This window comes from Hirundo rustica, chromosome W, assembly GCF_015227805.2.
Source record: "Hirundo rustica isolate bHirRus1 chromosome W, bHirRus1.pri.v3, whole genome shotgun sequence".
Classification (NCBI taxonomy): domain Eukaryota; kingdom Metazoa; phylum Chordata; class Aves; order Passeriformes; family Hirundinidae; genus Hirundo; species Hirundo rustica.
The window spans coordinates 1673800-1689813 of NC_053487.1; the positions used below are offsets into that span (position 1 = coordinate 1673800).

Consider the following 16014-nt stretch of genomic DNA (forward strand, 5'->3'; position numbering starts at 1 on the left):
AGTTGCTTAATAAGTTATCATTTAAAAAACAAGTATATTATATGCCCTAAAATTGGACCTGAAAAATGAAAGCTTTCTTAAAAATTAGTTTAATTAAATATAAATTTTCATGTGAACACTTTATCAATTTCAGCTAAATAATACTGGATTAAGATAAGCTTATTCTGAAATAATGGCCCATATACTCATTTATTAATTCACCTTCTCTCATATCATCCCTATTACTATTTTTCTTAGTCTGAACACACCTTAACATCATTCATTCATAACCACACATTGGTAAGATGGCCAGTCTGAAAAATTATTCTTGTTAATTACATTCACAATATATGAACTATTTGTAAACATAAAAAATGAAATAAATTTGTTTTCTTTGTTTCAAATTAGGCTCATGCACAGTTAGTACGAGAAGTCGATGTAGAGAAGGTGTCAACTTTTGAGAACCCCTATGTAGATGCACTGAGAAGTTTATGGAATGACCCTGGAATCCAGGAATGTTATGATAGACGACGAGAATATCAGTTATCAGATTCAACAAAATAGTAAGTATACAGTGGTTACAAACAACTGTATCTTATTTTCTGTTCTTTCTAACAAATTAATTCTTACTTTTTATCTTTGTATACTATATTTTTGTGTACTTACATGTACAGTTTTTGTGTGTGTCTGTACAAGTATCTGTGTATGCATACAAATTCAACACAAACCTGCACTTAATAATGTGAATGTAAAGACTACTGTAAGGAAGGTAGTGTATCTAGTTTAGTATTATTTGTGCATTTGTTTCTCAAAACAAAGCCTATGTCATTTTGAAATAACATAAATAAAGTCTATGATAATTTGAAATCTTACATTAAGTTTGTTACTAGGGGAGTGCAATCAAAGGTAGACCTCTATGAGATTCATAAAAATTGCAATGCCCTTGAACATCTATTTTCCTAGTTTAAAATAGCAATGGAATTTAACATTTGACCCTGAGCATTGTTTAAATGTCATCTCCAAGAAATTCAGTTGCTCTGAGTAATATACTACAGAGCTCTGGTAAAATGTTTCATCTGGTAAAAAAAATAAAATTATGGTGGTAGAGGATGACTTTTTGGTATTGCCCACTAGAAAAAGAGTTAGCATACTTGAGTATTAAAGTTGTGGCAAAAACTTCCATGGTCTCCACTGGAACTTTTAGATTACCTATGGAAATCAATCATAATATATTGTTCTAGTCTCCATGTCAGGTTGGCATGAAAGACATCCTCTCATTGAGGAAAACACAGAAGAAACTGAAAGGCACCATGAAGGTAAAGTCAATGGAACATGGCCATACAAATATCAAAAGTCTGGAGGGAGATTTATCTGCACAGTAGCCTGAGGGTCCTTATCTAGCACAATTCTTTACACATGATTGAGTCAAGGCAAACTTTAAAATATCCTGCTCATACAGTTTAGGCAGCTAGAGAGCTACTAGTGCGTGGATTAGGTCTGCACAAATTAGCTCCAATGCTCTGTAATTACCATACCACATTCTGGTTCTGCTTTATCAGCCTCTCATACAGGTTGTTCTATGCAATATGCTGTCCCATAGAGCTGGTTACCTTCACAATCTATCACTTTTATTACTTATATATGCATCTTTTGGTGCACAATGGTTCAAATTACAGTAAAATCTCTCTTGTATTGCATGGATTCTCAGTGTCCCCAAATATTCAATACTGTGTTTTATTTTTCAATGGTAAGAATGCTAAAAATCATAGGAAATTACATAAAAGTGAAAATTTTTAGTGTACGTAAGTAGGAAAAGAGCATTTTTAGAGACAAATTAAGCTAACTATACTTTCTGATTGTTTTAATTTTGAAATGAACAGCAAACATAAGTAGGTGAAACAGCTTCTCTTATACTTTGAATTTCTTATATTTGTATGTCCTAACTTTGATTCCATTATGGATATAATACTGATTTCAAAACTGAAAATAATGCATATATTTTAATGGTTGCCTTAGAAGAATACAATAAAATTAATAAGTCTCCAAAGCAGGGAATAGGTATCTGATATCACTTCAGATCAAATTGTACTGAATCTTAGTTTTGACCTAGTTCTAATGAAATCATTGCCATAGTAGATCTTTTGAGTAGTATTAAAATAGTATAGCTCATTAATGAGCTATAGAAACATAATTTTCATACATTTTCCTGCAGAAGAGAAATATACTAGTTGACTGCTAATTTTTAAAGCTCAGCATATGTAACTATTTAACAACATGATTTATTGAGGATTTTGTAGATTTTAGTTATAAAATATTAGAGTTCATATTGCGGTGTTCTGCAAAAATTGATTTAGAACAAGTAATAAAATATTAGAATTATGAAGCACTATATATGAGCCTTTACATGAGCTTCTCTTCTATTTATGCTTTACATATGTAAGTCCAGGACAAGTAATTTGCAGAAACCAAAGAAGCATTATTTAAAAATACAGTCCACATGTCAGCAAATAGGGTGAAAGAAACTTATCCAAACTTATCCTTTGATGCAAATAAGCCAACACTTCTTTATTCAGGGCATCAGGGACACTTAACAAACAAACCCCATCCATTTTATATACTTTTTCTGCTGAATCATAATTATATAAGTTCTTTTACATACTATGCATACCATGCCCACCCTTAAATTTAACCTTTACATTGATTGGTTCCAATAGTTAATAACTTCATCAATATTCTTATCCTAAAACAATCATTGGTCATCTCTACTGAGGTCTACTGATTGGAATCCTGTTGAGCTGTTCATGGGTATAGGGTCTTAAAAGGCCAAGAGCATTTTTTTTTGTTATTACAAAGGTGTTTATTATATAAATGCATCAGTCTCAAAGGCAAGAGTTCTGAGCATGTAGTCTTACTAAAAGTTACAATACTTAAAGACCCAGTGGGGGTAGAAGCAGGTTAACAGGGAGTTCCAACCTTGGGGGCAATAACATATTAACAAAGAATTCAAGCCATGGGGGAAAGCAGATTGACAAGGGGTTCCAGCCACAAGGAAAAGGCAGATTCCTGGCCCAGAGTACCGTTTCAAGCAGAGTTCTCTGCAGCAGTGGCCGCAGCAGCAAAGGCTTCTGCTGTAACAGTGGCAGCAGCAGCAGCACCCCCCAAGCGACAGCAGCAGCACTCCCAAGTGGCGATACCTTACAAAGTCCTGGCAACTGCTTCCTGACCACAGCTCCCTGGCAGAGCCTGTTAGGAAAATTAATCCACGAACACCAGAGGTTTATGTCCAAAAAGGAGACAGAGGAGTCCTTTTACTTTATTCAAATAAAGGGAGAGGCCATGGGGCATTTCCCCTAGGGTCTCTCAGTTTTTCGGAGGACGCAGCCTCCTTTTTATCCTAATTTCCCGGCCGCATTTCCCTCTCTCTTTCCCCATTGGCTGAGGTACTCGAGAGGTACAGACTTCCCGAAATGCCTAAGACCTCAGATTCCCCTTTTAATGTATAACCCTCCTGCTAATTTTTAATTCTTATGGGATTTATGGGTTTTCCCCATTGTTGCTTTCATCTTTCAATATTCAATTTCACTTACAAACAAACTTATGGTTTGTTTGTAAAGGCAAGTATCTTCTTTTCCATTCATCAATCAGTAGAATCCTTCCCATTGTTCCACTTATCTCTCAGTGCTAGTTTTATCTACTAGCAGACTCAGGGCTTCTTTGTAAAGACAAATCTCATTCCTCTCAATCCCTCCTCTTTTATTTTTAATAACTGTCTTTACAAACTTCAGTTATTATTGACTTGATTTTTTGTTCTTGGGTCTTTGTTTGGTTTTGCAATTATTTGCAGTGACATCAATTTCTGTCCTTTTGTAGCCATCTCTGGATCAGTAGGCATGGCTACTCCCTGCATCCCTTTGATTACGTGTTGAATAAGTTGTACTAAGCAAGGGATCATGCATGGTAAAAAGATGAGTTGCTACCACACATAAGAGGAAGAAAAGCATTTGTTTAACTCATAGTTCACCAGGTAACCATGAAAACATGTCCTACTCCTATCCTTTCCATGTTTGGACTGGTACATGAGCTAACTTTCTTAAGGTTAAAGGTTTTTGCTACTTCTCCTCCTAAGGTTAAAAAATTATTTTCCCACTTTTGACCTTAACCTAACTGACAATATAAAGGTAAGATTATTAAGAGAAACATTCTAATGGTGTAATCTAATCTTCTAACTTAATTTTCATTTCATGTTGTCTTCTACACCACCTGTGGTGAGCGAAGGCACAGAAACAGCTTAACATAAAGAAAACAATGACAGCGAGGATTGGCCCTCAGTGACTGGAGATCCGAGAGGAGGGATGCCCACACAAACCATTTCAGCAAGCAGTCTGTGGGTAGGCAAATGAGGCTTCCCCCAATGTCGACGCACTGGCTACTGCTCCAGTCCACTCCTGCGGAGTGTCAGTCGTGGCTTCCCCTCCTTCTCTTCCAGCTGAGATGTCCAAATCTCCGGGGCCTCAGAGACTTTGATGTTACCTCCGCTGAGGCGTAGCGACCTGGTTCAGGAACGACACGGCAGCCACACCCAGGCTGCTCGGACCACCAGCTCACAGACACCAGTGTGGTGGATGGCTAATGGCGTTTATTAACTGGTTACATGGAGTTATAAAACCTCTGTTTGCTACATCACATCCGTCTGCTTACGTTACAAGTTAGGTATTGCTTACCTTATCAAGGACACTAACCAACTAAGAGTTGAGGGAGGGGTTCTGTCTGCCCGTACAGCGCGATATCTTCCGACCGCCTGTCCCTAATCTCCCACATTTCCCCCCCCTCCCATGACTAAATAAAAAAGTATAAAAGTATAAAAGTATAAATGTTATAAAAGTATAAATGTCATAAAAATACAAAAGCTGTTAAAGTTAGTATAATAGGATACAAAAATGATATAAAATGTTAGTAACAAGCGCACTTCACGATAATTGCATGCGTTCAACAAATCTCTTTTGCGGAGCAGGATGGTTTCTTCTAAAAAGTGATACATTTCTTCTTCTTGGTGATACAGGACTCTAGGAACAATCAGAACTTGGACACAAAAGTCAGCAAGGTTATTGAATTTGCTAAGGTACACACAGGGAGTTATTCCGATTTGTTGACAGACCCACATTCCTGATAGGAACGGAACTGCCCACTTATCAGTCTTTTGACTAGGTTGGATGAACTCAGTACAGATATTTCCCATCTGCTTTGCTACGGCTACACTGCCAAAGCATTTGCCTCGGCCTGTGACTTGACTCAGGGTAATTTCCCTCCGGGGTGTGTCCCACTTACAGTTGTGTGGATTGTTTGCTGCAGAGTATTCAAAAGGAGCATCAAGGGCGACACCCTCATAAAAAGGAGGTTCTGCATTATAACATAACCAGCATGATTTTGTAAAGTTCGGATTGGATTGGTTCAATGACAAAAAGGTAGCATTTAACACACTAAGAAACAGATTGTAAGGATCTGACTTATGTTTTTGGTAGATAGCTAAAGGACGGGATGAGGAGGAGGTGCCAGATGTGGCTTCCCTCTTTTGTCTGCGTGCTGCGAGATTCTGATAGGGTTTGAATGACTGGGGCACTGAAGGTGGGAGTCTAATAATTTGCACATTCACCCAGAAGTTACGAAAGGCGCGAACAAACACTGACCATACTTTTCCTGTGGCCCAACTCACATGGGTTGGCTGCAAAATTGTCATTGCATAGTTCTTACAGGTGTGTCGTCTGCCATTTCGGGGTATGTATATCAATCTGTCCATCCCGAACTTAGGTTCGCGACAGCCGCGGGGAGCGTACCTGACTTGTAGGAACTTGTCGGGTTGCTGCGGTTGCCATCAATCACTCGTCACGATAGTTTCGCATCCCCAGTACCCACAGTACCCGTACTTTGGATGGCTACAGTAGCTTTTACCTGGGTTGGAGGCAGGGCACCAATAAGTTTGGTACAGTGAAAAATCTCCAATTTTAGGGAATCCTAGCTGTGAGGGAAATATGTCTGTTAGCTTAAACTCAAAGGATGGGCTGTCTACTGTAATGATTTCTTTGATTGCCTCATCACTTGAAAGATGGCGCAGGACCCATCTGAATGGTTGGTGAGGGTAATACACTACGTTTGCTTGCCCTCTGCCTACAAGACCCAAAAATAAAATCACGCAAAGACACCGTGGTTGCTTGGATCTCACCGGTGCGGGATCTTTGGGTGTTGCTGGGTTACTTGGAGGTTCATCATTCTCTTCTGGTACCGGAGTGTACGCATCACGGGGGCGTCCAATGATCCAATCCTGCAAATGAGACCTCACAATTTTCATTAGTTCTATTCTGAAGGTCTGGTTTGATTGACTTAAGTGGGCACCATTTTACTTTACCGTCTTTTTTAACAGCTGCATATCCTCGCCCCGCGAGCACTAGTCTCCAGCCCTGTTCCCACTCTCCCAGTTCATTTTTAACTACGACGTGCGGGCCTTCCTCTAGTGCTCGGGTGGCCCAGTGTTTCTGGGCCGGGCTGGTTTTCTCATCTCCCCTGGAGAACTGATTCAGTGCTAACAGAGCGGTTGCTAGTATACGTGCCTGGTCTCCTGAGGGAATGGAACTTGTAAAGCCTTCTGTTTTTGCTAGTACTTCTAATTTGGCTTTCAGGGTTTGATTTGCTCGCTCAACGATGGCCTGCCCGGTGCTATTGTACGGAATGCCGTGTACTAAAGTGATTCCCCATTTAGCGACAAATGCTTGAGTTGATTTTGAGACAAAATTTGGGCCATTGTCTGTTTTAATTTGCTTTGGAATGCCCAGCCACGCCATGGCTGTCAGCCAGTGCTGAATGGTTGCCTTGGAGTCAGTTTTTGGGTGTTGTGTGGCTACAATCACTCCACTATATGTATCTACAGTCACTGCAAGCCATGCTCGGGGTTTTAGCAACTGACATAGGGTAAAGTCTGTTTGCCATATTTCTGAGGCTTTGAGGCCTCTGGGGTTGACTCCTCTGGACCACAGTGGTGATTTTTGGCAGCGAGGGCATGTGGCCACGACGTGTTTCGCGTCGGCGGTTGAAATCCCACATTTTTTCGCTAGTGCTTTAGCTCCGATGTGAAGAGACTCGTGTAGCTGACGGGCATCTCTTAGTGTCCACAGTCCTTTTGCAGCGGCATCTGCCTTGTCGTTGCCAATTTGAAAGAATCCTTTAACTGGATTGTGGCTATTAACGTGGATGACAGATATGGTGCCTTTTCGCGAAAAGAGTGCTTCTTCAAGCATCATGGCCACTGTGGACACTGCCACGCTGGGCCCTGACATGGCTAGGCAGAGCCTGGCCACGAATATAGAATCAGTTACGATGTTGAGGTGCTCTTCAGGGAACAGTCCACACGCCAGTACAACGGCAGCTGCTTCGAGTTGTTGAACTGAAAGCGTGGGGTCAGTTGTTTTGATGCATTGCCACTGCTCTTCTGACTGCCACACTGCTGCTGCAGTCGATGTTAGTGAAGATGCGTCTGTGAAGATCGTCGGTCCTGGCTGTGGTCGGTCGACGATTTTTGGCGGGAGATCAATGTCGACAATTGCAAGCAACTGAGTCCAAGGGGGTTTTGCTGCATAGTGAATCTCTCCTCCAAAACCAGCAAGGGCCATGGCCAGATGCTCTGATATTGTTGTCGATTGCGCAGAAAGCTGCTTGCGGAAGGGCAGATATACCTTGGTGGGTTCAGCACCTAAGTGCTTCAGGGCAAGTTTTCTGCCTTTCATGATGAGGTTGCCAAGACACTCAACTCCCGGGGAAAATGCACGTGACGGTTTTCCCAAGACTACCCACAGTATCGGTTGAGCTTTGTCGGGTGGCCCTTGGGCCAGCGCTCCTACTCCTCCTTTTTTCGTAAAGTGGACGTATAAATCAATTGATGCACTTGCATCCCATCTGGTGAGTGTGCTTCTTGACATTTGCTGTTCGATAAAATCAAGCGAGCGTGTTGCTTCTGGTGTCAGTGTTTTCTGCTCCCATGAGTTTTTTCCTTTCAAAAGGTCATTTAAGGGGTCCATGACCTCGGGAGGAATCAGGATGATGTTGCGGAGCCACTGTAGAGATCCTACTAACTGCTGCATGTCATAGAGCGTCTCAATGTCTCGGCGGATTTTTATTTGAGGAGGGGTTATGTAGGAGCTTGAAATCTCCACTCCTAAAAAGGTTACACATGGTCCTTTTTTTATTTTTGCGCTTGCAATTTCAAAGCCATTTGTTTTTAAGGTCTCTGAGACTGTTGATACTGCTCGGTCTACCTGGCTCGCTGATGGTGCGGCAATCAGGATGTCATCCATGTATTGGACAATGGTCACAGTCGGGTCGCTGCGTCGGACTGGCTCCAGTGCTCGGTCCACTGTGATCTGACAGATGGTGGGTGAGTTGACCATTCCTTGTGGCAGTACCTTCCACTGGAAGCACAGGTTAGGACGCTGGCTGTTCGGGAAGGCGATGGAAAAGGCAAACCGCTCTTTGTCTTCATCATGCAGGGGTATGGAAAAGAAACAGTCTTTAATGTCAAGCACTGCACAAGGCTGCCCTTTTGGTATCATTGAGCTCATGGGCAGCGAGGTTTGCACGGGGCCCATTGGTTGAATTTTCTTGTTTACCTCACGCAGATCATGGAGAAGGCGAAACCCTTCACCGCTCCGTTTGGGTATCACAAAAACTGGGGTGTTCCATGGGCTGGTGGAAGGCTCGACATGACCTTTCTGCAATTCACGATCAACTAGCTTAAGAAGAGCATCTATTCGAGGCTTTGACAGGGGCCACTGCTCAACCCACACTGGGTCGGACGACTTCCACGTCAGCTTGATCGGTGGGGGTGGGTGTGCTGCAGTGGCCCTTATGGTAAATTTGTCACCCTGGCTTTTAAAAGGGCTAACGCGTCTCTCCCCAGCAAATGTGGGACTCCTGACATGACGTATGGAAAAAGGGTGATGGTTTTTTTCTGGTCCCTTTTCGGTGTGGAGTGTAATTGCTATTAATTGGGCACTCTGGCGAGCTCAGCTCAATCCCCCGACTCCTCCTACCATGGGTGCGTTTTCTAATTTCCAGTGTGGGGGCCAATTTGTCTCAGAAACAACAGTAACGTCTGCTCCAGTATCAATCAGAAAGGGGACACTGATGGCGATGTCATCTAAAACGTCATAGCGAGTACAGATCCCCCATATTACTGGTGGGTTGTCACACTTCACTGCCAAGGCCACCCAGGGGTCTGGTCCCCAGGGGGTGGTCCTTGCTGTTCCTGGGACAGGGACAGATACGGCTGGGTCGCTGGTTGTGCCATAAAGTTGGTAGCTTCTCGTGGGGGAAAAGGGTTCGGGAGTGCCTCGCCCCATTTGGGGTTTGCATAGCTGGGCCGCCTCACGTCCCAAGTGGGAGAGGGCTGTGTGCGGCCCTGTTGCCCTCTCCCCCTCCCGTTTCCCTGGTTTTTAAATCTGCATTCTTTGGCAAAATGCCCCTTCTTTCCACATGCCCAGCATGGCCCCCTAGATCGCAACTGGCGTGGGGGAACCGGTGTTGAAGGGTGCCCTGACTGGGGGCAGTCCATTGCAACATGGCCTGCCCTGCCACATTTAAAGCATGCCATTATACTAGTGATTGCGGTGTGGACGGCTGCTTGAATTGGGGCAAAACGCTCTTCTTTTGCAACATGCCTGATCATGTCTGCAATGCTGGACCCGAGTGGTAAAGACCGTAAAATGTCCTTGGTGGCTGAATTGCATTGTTGGCGCAGACACTCTGCTAACACAGGACCCTTTGCCTCTGAGGGCAAAGCTGAGGAGTCGAGTGCTGCTTGGAGCCGGTCCACGAATTGTGCAAAACTTTCACTCTCATTTTGCTTTATTGTGGACCATGATGATGGTTTAGCAATGACCATGGAAGCAGAGCAGATGGCTTCCCTGGCAGCACGGGTAGTTGTCATTACCTCATGGGCCCACAGGCCCTCGGCTTGTGCCTGGGGGGTGATCATGGTTGGGTCTGTGCCCATGAGCCGTTGCAGGCTGGAGCCGTGCAGAGGATGATCTGCACCAGTGACCAGAGCTAGTTGCTTTGCACAATTGTCCTCTCACTCTTGTTTAAAAACAATGATCCCTGCCCCATCAAAAATCAATCTGCAAGTTTGCTTTATGTCAAATGGCAGCATGTCATCTCCTCCAAAAACACTATCAATGAGAGTAGAAACCATTGCTGAATTGATCCCTCTGTCACTTATTGCTTTAACAATTGCTTGTACATCCTTAGGATTTACTGGTGAGTACGTTCTCTGGTTTCCGCCTTCCCCCCCCCAGACGGACTGGAAAAGCTAGTCTGGCCGATGGATTCCAGTCAGCACATGCTATCTCTATCTTCCTCCAGTCTGTGAGGGGAGTTCATTCTTTTTCTGACTTCCCCTCAACCCGGGTAGAAACATTGTTATTACTGATTTTATATACTGTTACTTCTTCTTTGTCAGAGCCGGAGTCAGAGCCGGCAGCAGAGGACTGGCTGTCCCAGTCCCAGCTGAAGTCCGAGTCAGAGCCGGAAGTCGACTGACTGGCTGCTTCCGGGCTCTGGACCCTTTTGGTTGGGCTCCGACCCCGCCCCTTTCCCTCAGGACTGGGCCGTCCCTTCCCCCTGGGCCCCCGCCCCTTTCTCTCGGGGCTGGGCCACTCCTTCCCCCTGGGCCTCCGCCCCTTTCTCTCGGGGCTGAGCCGCCCCCTGCACCTGCGCTCCCCCCGCCTCCTGCTGTGGGAGCTTCTTGCCTTAGAAAAACGCGCTTTTTGGCAAAGATTAGCTTCAGCTCTATCTTTGCGCTCTCCTCCCTTTTTCTGCTCGCGCGCCCCCGCATTAGCAAACGAGCTCTCTTTGTTTTAGTTGGCAACGAGCCCACTATTTAAACGAATTTCTTTGTTTTCTGCAGTATAGTTGCTTCTTTCCCTCTCGGATTCAGCGCTATCTTGAGGCGCATACGGTGGAGGTCCCTCCCCCGCTTTTTCAGCATTCCCAGCTTCTTCAGCTAGACCGTTGTAAAATGACTGCATCTGTTTTATCTCTTCAGTGAGCGACCTTGAGCCCGGAGGCCTCGAAGCAAGCTCTTGACCTTCTGAGCCCGAGCCCATGCATTCAGCCGAACCGACTTCATCAACACTCTGAGCATTATCACTAACATTCAGAGTACATTCTTTTACAGTCTGAAAATTCTCAACAACAGTTCCCTCTGAGAAAGTTTGCGTTGCTGCTGCGATACCTAATTGGGGGGAAACCTTTAAACAATTTCGCGCAGCTGTCCAGGTGTCCTGTTCCTGCAAAGCCTTCTGTAAAGATTTTACGACCCTTCCCCATGCTTTAAGATTTTTCCCTGAGCTGGAAGACATTGTGTCTTCGGCAAGAGCCTTAGTACATTGATCCCAAACATCTGGGTGGAGGATATCCACCGGACGATCAATAATACTAAGTTGCAAAAGCCTCGTCACTGCGAGGGTAAAATCTTTTGCTTTACAATCAATTCCCCACTGCTTATGAATCTGAGAAACGACCTTCACGAGAGCTTCCATCCTCTGCGTGGGTCCGGAGGCGTCCCTCCCGCCGAGCTGGACCAGCCGCTCGGCCATCGTTCACCCGTCCAGGCGACTCCCATTCTCCCGGGCAACTCCCGGGTTTTCGGCACCACTTGTTACCTCCGCTGAGGCGTAGCGACCTGGTTCAGGAACGACACGGCAGCCACACCCAGGCTGCTCGGTCCATCAGCTCACAGACACCAGTGTGGTGGACGGCTAATGGCGTTTATTAACTGGTTACATGGAGTTATAAAACCTCTGTTTGCTACATCACATCCGTCTGCTTACGTTACAAGTTAGGTATTGCTTACCTTATCAAGGACACTAACCAACTAAGAGTTGAGGGAGGGGTTCTGTCTGCCCGTACAGCGCGATATCTTCCGACCGCCTGTCCCTAATCTCCCACACTTTGACCCGAGTGTGGTGGGTCCACCCATGTTCTGCTGTCTTGACGGCTGTTTCTGTGGTCAGCAACACTTGCAAAGGTCCACGCCACTTAGCCACTAGTGGTGCTTCTTTCCACTCCTTAACTAGGGCCTAATTTCTTGGTGGGATGTTGTGAACAGCAAAGTCCAAAGGCAGGGTCTGTGCAAGCTGAGCTTCCTGTCGAAGAGATTTCAAAAGAGACAGTATCCTGGCCACATATTGTTTTAGATATACATTACTTATCTCTACCCCCCCACCCCCCCCCAGGCTGGGAATTGTAAGGGTAAGGAATTCTAAACATCAGTTCAAAGGGAGATAATTGAATATCTCCCCTGGGTCTAGCTTTTATCTTTGCTAAAGCTAGTGGCAAGAGCCATACCCACGGCATCTTAGTTTCTATCACTAGCTTCAAAAGGTGTTTCTTTATTTCTCTGTTCATCCTCTCTACTCGGCTGGAACTCTGGAGATGCCGGGGGTGTGGAGATTCCATCTTATCCTTAGAGCAGTCATAACTCCTTGAAGAATTTTTCTTGTAAAATGAGATCCTCTATCTAAGTCTATTGCTTCTACAGTCTTATATTCTGGAATTATTTGATCTAAAAATACTTTAATAACTGATCCTGTAGTTGCTGAAATGGCAGGAAATGATTCTGGCCACCCTGTTAACTAACATACTATTACCAGAAGGTATTTAAACCTTGCCACTCGTGGCATTTCGGTAAAATCCACCTGGCATCACTGGAAGGGACATAGAGCCCAAGACTTCCCTCCCCTGGCAAGTTTCTTTGTAACTCTGTTATTGGTTTTAGCACAAATCAAACAACCTTCAATAGCTTGCTTTGCCAGGGTAAAAAGACCCACAGCAGCATACATTTTGAGGAAAGCTTCTGCCAGTCGAGAGCCCCAATGACTCCTTTCATTAAGTTGTTTTAACAACTGTAAGGCTAGAGCTTTTGGTACTGTTTACCATCCCTTGTAAACTAATTACTCCGTTTTTCCTTTGCTCCACTCTTTTTAATTGTATTAAGTTCTTCTGGTGAAAAAGACAGTTTCTCTGGCAGTGATGCAGTTACTGGGAGCAAGGGGAGGATCTTAGAGATTTCTGGTGACAATGCAGCTTTTCGAGCTTCTTTATCAGCTAGTCGGTTTCCTATTGCTTCTTCTGAGTACCTTGTTTGGTGCCCTTTAATGTGTATTATTGCTACCTTTTTTTGGTAAGTTCACCACCTCTAATAGGTGAGAGATTAAGTTCTCATGAACTAACTTCTTTCCCCTGCAGGTTAATAAACCTCTTTCTTCTTATAGTTTCCCCGAATGCATGTATCACCCCATATGCATATTTAGAGTCAGTAAAAACATTCACTGTCTTATCCTGGTATAATTCACAGGCTCTCACAAGCGCATACAGCTCTGCTGTCTGAGCTGACCAGGTGGGCAGTAACCTCCCCCCTTCATTTAATTGCTTTTTATTAACGATAGAGTATCCTGTAAATAGTTTCCCTTCTATCACCCTTGAAGACCCATCAATAAACACATTTTCTCCTTCTTCGTGTTCCTACTCAAAGGCAAAATACTGTTTACTATCTTCTGTAATCGGACACCTTTAGAAAGCATCCTTCAAATCCAGTACTGAATAATACTGAAGTGGAGAAGGGATCTGATTCAGGATTGTATAGGGATCTGGAACTGTGGGATGCCCTGCTTTGACAATTTCATTTATTATCCTTAAATCCTGCACCATTCTGTAGGTTTCATCTGGTTTCTTAACTGGAAGAATGGGGGTGTTATAGGGAGACATACATGGCTCCAAAAGACCTGCTTTTAGCAGGGACTCAATGACAGGCTGTAACCCCTTCTTTCCTTCTCTTGAAAGAGGGTATTGCTTTTTAGACACTACTTGTCCTAGTTGCTTCAAAGTAATTGGAGAGGCTCTATGTCTAGTTTTCTGTATTTTCTTGGGACTGCCCACACTTCCGGATTTATTTCAGCATAAGCCTTCTCAGACATTTTACATAAAGATATCACAGTGTTGGACTCTGTGTCATTTTTTTTTTTTTACAGTACTAATTTGCATTCCCACTTTAGCCATCAAATCCCTTCCCAGTAAATTACAATCACAATTAGGAACAAACAGGAATTCATGTGTTTCAAACCTGTCCCCCACATCTATTAATAACGGTTGAATAAAATGCACTCGCTCATCCTTTCCACTCACTCCTTGAATGACTAGTGATCTTTGTGATAATTCCCCACCCTTAGGTATAAAATTTAAAGTGGATCGCGAGGCCCCTGTATCTACCAGAAAACACACCTCCTCTCGATCTGGACCCACCTTAAAAGTTATCAAGGGCTCCTGAGTGGTGGGTCCTTGACATAATGGGAGCCCCTGACACCCTTAACAATCCATTTCTATCATCCTCTGGACTTCCTCCTCCTGAGAGTCCAGCTGTTTCTGCAAACACTCCCTTTTCCAATGGCCTTCTGCCCGGCAGATAGCACACTGCTTCCTTCTCAAATGCTGTTTGGGTTGGCTCTCCCCTGCTGAGGAGGGAATGCCTCTGTGACTTCCCTGTGGCCTACCCCATCCCCTCTGTCCCGAGGGACCCGTTGGACCCTGTGGTTTATTCTTCTGTGGCTGCAAAAACTCTGCCATCATCTTCGCCTTAGCTTTTACTTTTTCCTCATCTCTCCCCTTTTTTTTTCTCTTTTTCCTTTTTTCTGAACACATAGATTTCTCTTGTTGCTTGCCTAAACCATATCAATCCACATTCCCTTTCCAATTCTCCTCTAAATACTTCAACAAAATTCTACACAACCAAATTCTATCTGTTCCATAAGGTGGCCACATAAGTCCCTTTGGCAACTTATACTCTGGCCACACAAAATAACAATATTTTACTGTCATCTCCATAGTTACCTCTGGGTGAATGCATAGTCTGTCCCAAGACCTCAGCATTCTCCCCAAGGGACTTTCCGGGGGTATTATGACATCATCATACCTTTTGCTGGGGCCTCTTCCCAGCTTTACCCTAGCAACCCTCCATGGGTGCTGTGTTTTACCTGTGCTACCCTCCATGGGCGCCCTCCCAGGTTTGCTCCCCAAAGATCTCATTTTACTCACCGGTGAGATTTTCAGTGGTTCTTCCCTGTGGACTCCTCACGGATCCCCCTGGTCCGCCACTCGTCCATCTCCTGGACAGTCTCGGGAACCCAATAGATCGCCTGGTGCCGGCCGCCACCAAGGGGAGCCGATCACCGAAAATGGGTTTATGTCCAAAAAGGAGACAGAGGAGTCCTTTTTCTTTATTCGAATAAAGGGAGAGGCCATGGGGCATTTCCCCTGGGGTCTCTCAGTTTTTCAGAGGACACAGCCTCCTTTTTATCCTAATTTCCCGGCCGCATTTCCCTCTCTCTTTCCCCATTGGCTGAGGTACTTGAGAGGTACAGAGTTCCCGAAATGCCTAAGATTCCCCTTTTAATGTATAACCCTCCTGCTAATTTTTAATTCTTATGGGATTTATGGGTTTTTCTCCATTGTTGCTTTCTTCTTTCAATATCCAATTTCATTTACAAACAAAACCTATGGTTTGTTTGTAAAGGCAAATATCTTTTTTTTCCATTCATCAATCAGTAGAATCCTTCCCATTGTTTCTCTTATCTCTCAGTGCTAGTTTTATCTACTAGGAGACCCAGGACTTGTTTGTAAAGACAAATCTTGTCATTCCTCTCAGCTCCATTCTCTCTTGTTGTAGATAGCAGGAGGATGGATCGATCATCAGAGAATCCATGAATCAATACCATTGCCCCAAAACCAGGGGATTTTTATGCATAAACCAGAAATTCATATTCATATCCCTATCTATAGGTTAGCCAATCAATTAAGAACACGATTCTAAAACATTCTCTCCACACCAATCTAAACCTAATTTTGAAAGTACATAAAACTACGAAAAACTATGAAAACTGGTATCAGACTGTTATGGACGATCAATAGCCTATTTAATATAAAATAATTTTATTTTGC

At 44.0% G+C, this 16014-nt stretch overlaps 1 protein-coding gene across 1 annotated transcript in view; it reads left to right on the forward strand.

The window, feature by feature from the left end:
- Positions 1-16014, forward strand: part of LOC120764798 (guanine nucleotide-binding protein G(q) subunit alpha) — a 319804-nt gene that overhangs the window by 198548 nt on the left and 105242 nt on the right. Inside the window, exon 3 of the mRNA XM_040088826.2 lies at positions 388-542. Coding sequence (XP_039944760.1) covers positions 388-542 — 155 coding nt within the window. The remainder of the gene's footprint in view (positions 1-387; positions 543-16014) is intronic.